At 47.8% G+C, this 6456-nt stretch overlaps 1 protein-coding gene across 1 annotated transcript in view; it reads right to left on the reverse strand.

Annotated features, from left to right (window-relative positions):
• Window positions 1-264: 264 nt before the first annotated feature.
• The window catches only part of LOC110533913 (lysine-specific demethylase 4B), a 96335-nt gene continuing 90143 nt past the window's right edge, over window positions 265-6456 (reverse strand). Inside the window, exons 21-22 of the mRNA XM_036940651.2 lie at window positions 2652-2744; window positions 265-2086 (exon numbers count right to left, since the gene is read on the reverse strand). Of these exons, the coding sequence (XP_036796546.2) occupies window positions 1514-2086; window positions 2652-2744 (666 nt within the window). The 3' untranslated portion in view covers window positions 265-1513. The remainder of the gene's footprint in view (window positions 2087-2651; window positions 2745-6456) is intronic.

The following is a 6456-nucleotide window of genomic DNA, read 5'->3' on the forward strand; positions in this document are numbered from 1 at the left end:
ATCAAATGGTGACCCCCTACGGGCTTTGGAACACTTTCCCCTCCTTTAAAACTTGAGCCTCTTTGGGATTCTGCTTGTGTTGTTGCCAGAGAACAGGGGAGCAGTAACAGCTGTAGTTATACCTCCGCTGAGCTCCAACCGCATTGGCCTGCGGGGAATGAGTGGTGTGCAGGATGAGCTAGGACAGACAGACGGCGGAGGAGAAGAGATGGGTTATAAGAGATGGGTTATAAACATGCAAAAGGAAAGGAACACTACACAAGCTGGCTATAACAACTCAGTTTAATTCCTATGAAATAAAGCCTCTTCACAGTAGGTTTCCACATAGGAACATTGATCTGTCATGACATTCTATTGTAATAACAGCTCAATTACATGGCTAGTATGACATTAACAGATTTGATTCACACACAAAGGCTTGCACTATGTATAATGTGACTGTGGGTATGAGAAACATGCTTCCCCAGTCATCCAGGATAGCACCTCTATAAAGATAGTTAACATACCATTTGAAAATGCAGGTTTTGTTTACTGGAGTAGAAATTCAATTTACCTCTCTCTAAAATCTCAAAAAAGAATAATAATTTCATAATCAAAGCATTTTCTCGGATCACCTCGTGAGGTTAATATATTCACAAAATAAACATAGAAAGAATAGTCATACGAACAGACAACGTCGAATAGTAACATTGATTTTTTACGAAGAATGCTACAAAACAAAGCCCAGAGAAGTTCTGGAGTTGGAAAACGTGAGCAATGTGAACATGATGGTTTTTGGGTTTGTTCGATACAGGGACACATTCAGAACTACTGCAACACATCTTCACAAAATTCAATGGTTCTGCAGACAAGATTACAATAAAGTGTAACTACCACGGTTGCATTTCCCCCCAACAAAATGTTTTATCTTTGTACAAGGATTTTATATCAATATATGAATAAGACATTTAAATACTTGTCAACCCCCCTGTAATACATCTCCACCCTTTCCCCAGGACCTCTCACAAACAAAAATACATTATTGAAACTGTACACAAATATTCTGTCCATATGCTGTTCTGTTTCATTGTAAGCAGTTGGTATAGCTTCTATTAAAAAATAGTTCTTGCTGGTTTCATAGATGAACACAAAAAAGCTGACGTCACCGTTCTGTAAAAGCGGGTAAATAACTGGATAGAAAGAGGTGAGGTGATGATGCTTGTGAGTCTATTCGTGTCTATACATTTTGCGTTTTGCACAAATGGCAGACCAACACAGAAGAAGGGGAAAAGAAGCCTCCTCTTGCGCTGCAGTTCTAGGAACAGCCCATAACCAAACCACAGCAGTGAGAACCCCCCCACACCCCACCCACCCTAAAAAAAAAAAGACATGCAACTGAGGAGTGCTTTATCTGCATTCTGTAACAGATGCTACTGTCTATCACTTAGCCTCCTTTAGCATAGATTACATTATCTTTCCTAGCATTAGCTTAGCTCCTGTTAGCCTAGCTATCACGGCAGAGTGGTGCGTCTCATTAAAACAGGGGCCCGGGGCCATCTTCCTGAGGGGGGAAGTGTGTATTGAGCAGCGTCTCCATGTAGGACACGTAGCTGGAGCTGGGCGTGTATCCTTCACCCTGGTCCTGGAAGGGCATGGACCTGGCTGTGTAAGCTTTACCCTGGTCCTGGAAGGGCATGGACCTGGCTGTGTAAGCTTTACCCTGGTCCTGGAAGGGCACGGACCTGGCTGTGTAAGCTTCACCCTGGTCCTGGAAGGGCACGGCTGGGGAGAGGGGCAGCAGAGGGGCGGCTAGGGCCGACGGGGCTGGGAGAGGATCAGTGAGAGTTGGCATTGGGGTGAGGGTGGGCTCGGAGATGGGTATTGCCAGAGCCTGGGTGAGGGTAAGGGCGCTGATATCAGTGTTGGAGGGACCAGGAGCATGGCTGGGTGTGTGAGGTGTAATACTGTGAGGTACAGGGCCTGTAGCTGGGGGTTGGCATCCGGGGTCCATGGGTGCTTGAGGTGTGGGGTGAGGGGCGGGGAGGCGAGGCCTCTTGGCTGCCTGTGGTTCGTCTCCTGACAGAAGGGCTTCCTGGGTTGGTATTGCCTAGACAGGAAGAGACGGTGCATGGTGAAAATAGTGGCATGGCATCCACATGATCACTTCTCTCCTACGTTGAGCTCCTACACTCTTCAAACCCCTACAACCAGACAGGAAGGATGGATATTTCAGGAGCATCACGTAAAATATGCATTTTATAAAAAGGCTCAACATAGCCATGACTGACAACTCCACAACATAGTGTAGAATAACATGATAGTGGGGAATAACATCCCCAGCCCACCCCTGCCTCCCTCCCTCTTTCCCCAGCCCACCCCTGCCTCCCTCCCTCTTTCCCCAGCCCACCCCTGCCTCCCTCCCTCTCTCTCCCCAGCCCACCCCTGCCTCTCTCTCTCCCCAGCCCACCCCTCCCTCTCTCCCCAGCCCACCCCTGCCCCTCTCTCTCCCCAGCCCACCCCTGCCTCCCTCTCTCCCCACCCCTGCCTCCCTCCCTCCCCACCCCTGCCTCCCCCTCTCTCCCCAGCCCACCCCTGCCCCCCCCCCCCTCGCTCTCCCCGGCCCACCCCCCCTCTCCCCAGCCCTAGTGGGTGGGCGTCAGGTGGTCTCGTACCAGGCGAGTGCAGACCCTCTTGGGCAGGTCCTGCTCCAGCGAATGGATCTCTGTTTGCTTCAATAACAGCTGGGACTCATCTTGGAACTCCACCTGAAAAGGGGAGAAGAGAGAGATGGAAAGAGTGGGAGAGTTAATTAAGAGTCATACTCAAAACAACACAAAAAACAACAAAGCCCAGGATTGTCAGGAGGACAAAATCCAGTAACAGAATTTGAAGACATGCCATGTTGTCTTGGTGTGTGTGTGACTGTCGTGTGGCTCTGCCGTGTCTTGCGGCTCTGCTGTGCGTACAAATGTGTATGTGAGAGAGAGCAGGTGATTAGCCAGCATCATGAGAGAGAGTGGGAGTGAGTGAGTGAGAGAGAGAAAGCGATGGAGAGAGACAACACATATAAGCACAGTGAGTGCTTGTATGTGTTGTCTCTCTCCATCACTTTCTCTCTCGCCCTCACTCACTCCCACTCTCTCTCAAGATGCTGGCTAATCACCTGCACTCTACATACATACAAGCACAGTGAGGGCCTCCCGGGTGGCGCAGTGGTTAAGGGCGCTGTATTGCAGCGCCAGCTGTGCCACCAGAGACTCTGGGTTCGTGCCCAGGCTCTGTCGCAACCGGCCGCGACCGGGAGGTCCGTGGGACGACGCACAATTGGCCTAGCGTCGTCCGGGTTAAGGAGGGCTTGGCCGGTAGGGATATCCTTGTCTCATCGCGCACCAGCGACTCCTGTGGCGGGCCGGACGCAGTGCACGCTAACCAAGGTTGCCAGGTGCACGGTGTATCCTCCGACACATTGGTGCGGCTGGCTTCCGGGTTGGATGCGCCGCTGTGTTAAGAAGCAGTTGTGTATCGGAGGACGCATGACTTTCAACCTTCGTCTCTCCCGAGCCCGTACGGGAGTTGTAGCAATGAGACAAGATAGTAGCTACTAACAATTGGATACCATGAAATTGGGGAGAAAAGGGGGTAAAAAAAGAAATATATATATATATATATATATATATAAAAAAATAGAAGCACAGTGAAACTCTGAGATTAGCGTGCGCACACCTCCTCCCCAGTCCCATCCTGTGTTTAAAAACACACACACACACACCCTCCTCCCCAGTCCCATCCTGTGATTAGAAACACAGGCATAACCATATAGTCACATGCATACTACATCCAGTCAGAGCGACACACATAATGACATTCTAGATGATTCTGTGCTTCTAACTTTGTGACAACAGTTTGGGGAAGGCCCTTTCCTGTTTCAGCATAACAATGCCCCGTGCACAGAGTGAGGTCCATACAGATATGGTTTGTCGAGATCGGTGTTGAAAAACTTGACTGGCCCTCACAGAGCCCTGACCTCAACCCGACTGAACACCGACTGCGAGCCAGGCCTAATTGCCCAACATCAGTGCCTGACCTCACTAATGCTTGTGGCTGAATAGAAGCAAGTCCCCGCAGCAATGTTCCAACATCTAGTGGAAAGCCTTCCTAGAAGAGTGGAGGCTGTTATAGCAGCAAAGGGGACCAACTCCATATTAATGCCCATGATTTTGGAATGAGATGTTGGACAGCGAGATGTTGTGTACGTGGGTGTGTGCCATTTGGCTTGTCATATCGCCCAGGCTGCGAGTGTGGAAGAGCTCACAAGGCTCTGTGTGTGTGTGTGTGTGTGTGTGTGTGTGTGTGTGTGTGTTCAGAGGAGTTGTGTTCCTCCAGTACCAGGGACCTCTAAGCTTTATACCTCACAGGCACTCTGCACGCCACACCATAAATTCTCCACACGCACCTGCAACACTCTCCACTATGTTTCAATGTCCACTGCAGCAAGATACTCTGCCATAATCTACCAGAGCGCCATCATTTTCAGATAAGCACTGTGCTGGAAACGCTCAGATAAGCACTGTGCTGGAAACGCTCAGATAAGCACTGTGCTGGAAACGCTCAGATAAGCACTGTGCTGGAAACGCTCAGATAAACACTGTGCTGGAAACGCTCAGATAAGCACTGTGCTGGAAACGCTCAGATAAGCACTGTGCTGGAAACGCTCAGATAAGCACTGTGCTGGAAACGCTCAGATAAGCACTGTGCTGGAAACGCTCAGATAAACACTGTGCTGGAAACGCTCAGATAAGCACTGTGCTGGAAACACTCAGATAAACACTGTGCTGGAAACGCTCAGATAAGCACTGTTCTGGAAAAGCTCAGATAAGCACTGTGCTGGAAACACTCAGATAAACACTGTGCTGGAAACGCTCAGATAAGCACTGTTCTGGAAAAGCTCAGATAAGCACTGTGCCGGAAACACTCAGATAAACACTGTGCTGGAAACACTCAGATAAACACTGTGCTGGAAACATTCAGATAAGCACTTTGCCGGAAACACTCAGATGAGCACTGTGCTGGAAACGCTCAGATAAACACTGTGCTGGAAACATTCAGATAAGCACTGTGCCGGAAACACTCAGATAAGCACTGTGCTGGAAAGTCAAAGTCATCTAAGTTGTGGTGTAAAAAAGGCTCCCGATGTAGAACCAACTTGGTACAAGGCTGGGGGTTCAATGTAGATGGAGTGGGCCATTATAAAGACTGCCTAAAGTTGTCATGAGGACATTTTAAGGGAAATAAATAGTTGTTAATCTGTCCATGCATCCTAGAATATATAATGAAAATATACAGTGGCACCACCTTTTTTATTTATTTAAAAAATATATATTTTTCACCTTTATTTAACCAGGGAGGCTAGTTGAGAACAAGTTGTCATTTACAACTGCAACCTGACCAAGATAAAGCAAAGCAGTGCGACAAAAACAACACAGAGTTACACAAACAAACGTACAGTCAATAACACAAAATAAAATTAAAATCTATATAGGTTGTGTGCAAATGTAGAGGTAGGCAATAAATAGGACATAGAGGCGAAGATAGATGGGCAGATGATGATGTGCAAGTAGAGATACCAGGTTGCAAAAGAGCAAAAGTGTAAGTAATAATATGGGGATGAGGTAGTTGGGTCGGCTATTTACAGATTGGCTGTGTACAGGTACAGTGATCGGTAAGCTGCTCTGACAGCTGATGCTTAAAGTTAGAGAGGGAGATATAAGACTACAGCTTCAGAGATTTTTGCAATTCGTTCCAGTCACTGGCAGCAGAGAACCGGAAGGAAAGGCGGCCAAAGGAAGTGTTGGCTTTGGGGATGACCAGTGCAATATACCTGCTGGAGCGCGTGCTACGGATGGGTGTTGCTATGGTGACCAGTGAGCTGAGATAAGGCGGGGCTTTACCTAGTGTCATGACGTTGCCCTCTTTGGGTACAGCAAGCCCCATCCCCCTCTCCATGCCTCCTACAACTAGGCTGCTGTGGTCAGAGAGATCGTAAATTCCTCGAAGAGATTATCTCCTCATAGCCACAGTAGAGAGAGAGAGTGAATTTTCATAGAGAACAAAGGAATTTCTTCCACCTCCGAACAACATTTATGGTCCAAACAACATTTATGTTCCGGAAAAGGTATAAAAGATTGGTGAAGAATCCAGCTACGAACTGGTCCGTTTGGTACAATTTTGGTGAAGCTCATGGGAGACGGTGCGGCCACATTACCATAACGCTGTTTATATAATAGCCTCAGAAATTAGGTTTACATCTAATTGTTGTATAAGATGAATGAGTGAAGATGATACTGTTTGTACAATTGTGTAATGTGATTTTGGACTGTTTAATGAAGGAAACTCCAATTCCCTTTTGAGTTTAACTAAATCAGAGGACCGCACATGAGCCCAGTTAGGGTCGGACATCCTGGGACAGGCCTTTTTCTG

This window comes from Oncorhynchus mykiss, chromosome 1 (assembly GCF_057628025.1).
Source record: "Oncorhynchus mykiss isolate SJ-2025 chromosome 1, ASM5762802v1, whole genome shotgun sequence".
Lineage (NCBI taxonomy): Eukaryota > Metazoa > Chordata > Actinopteri > Salmoniformes > Salmonidae > Oncorhynchus > Oncorhynchus mykiss.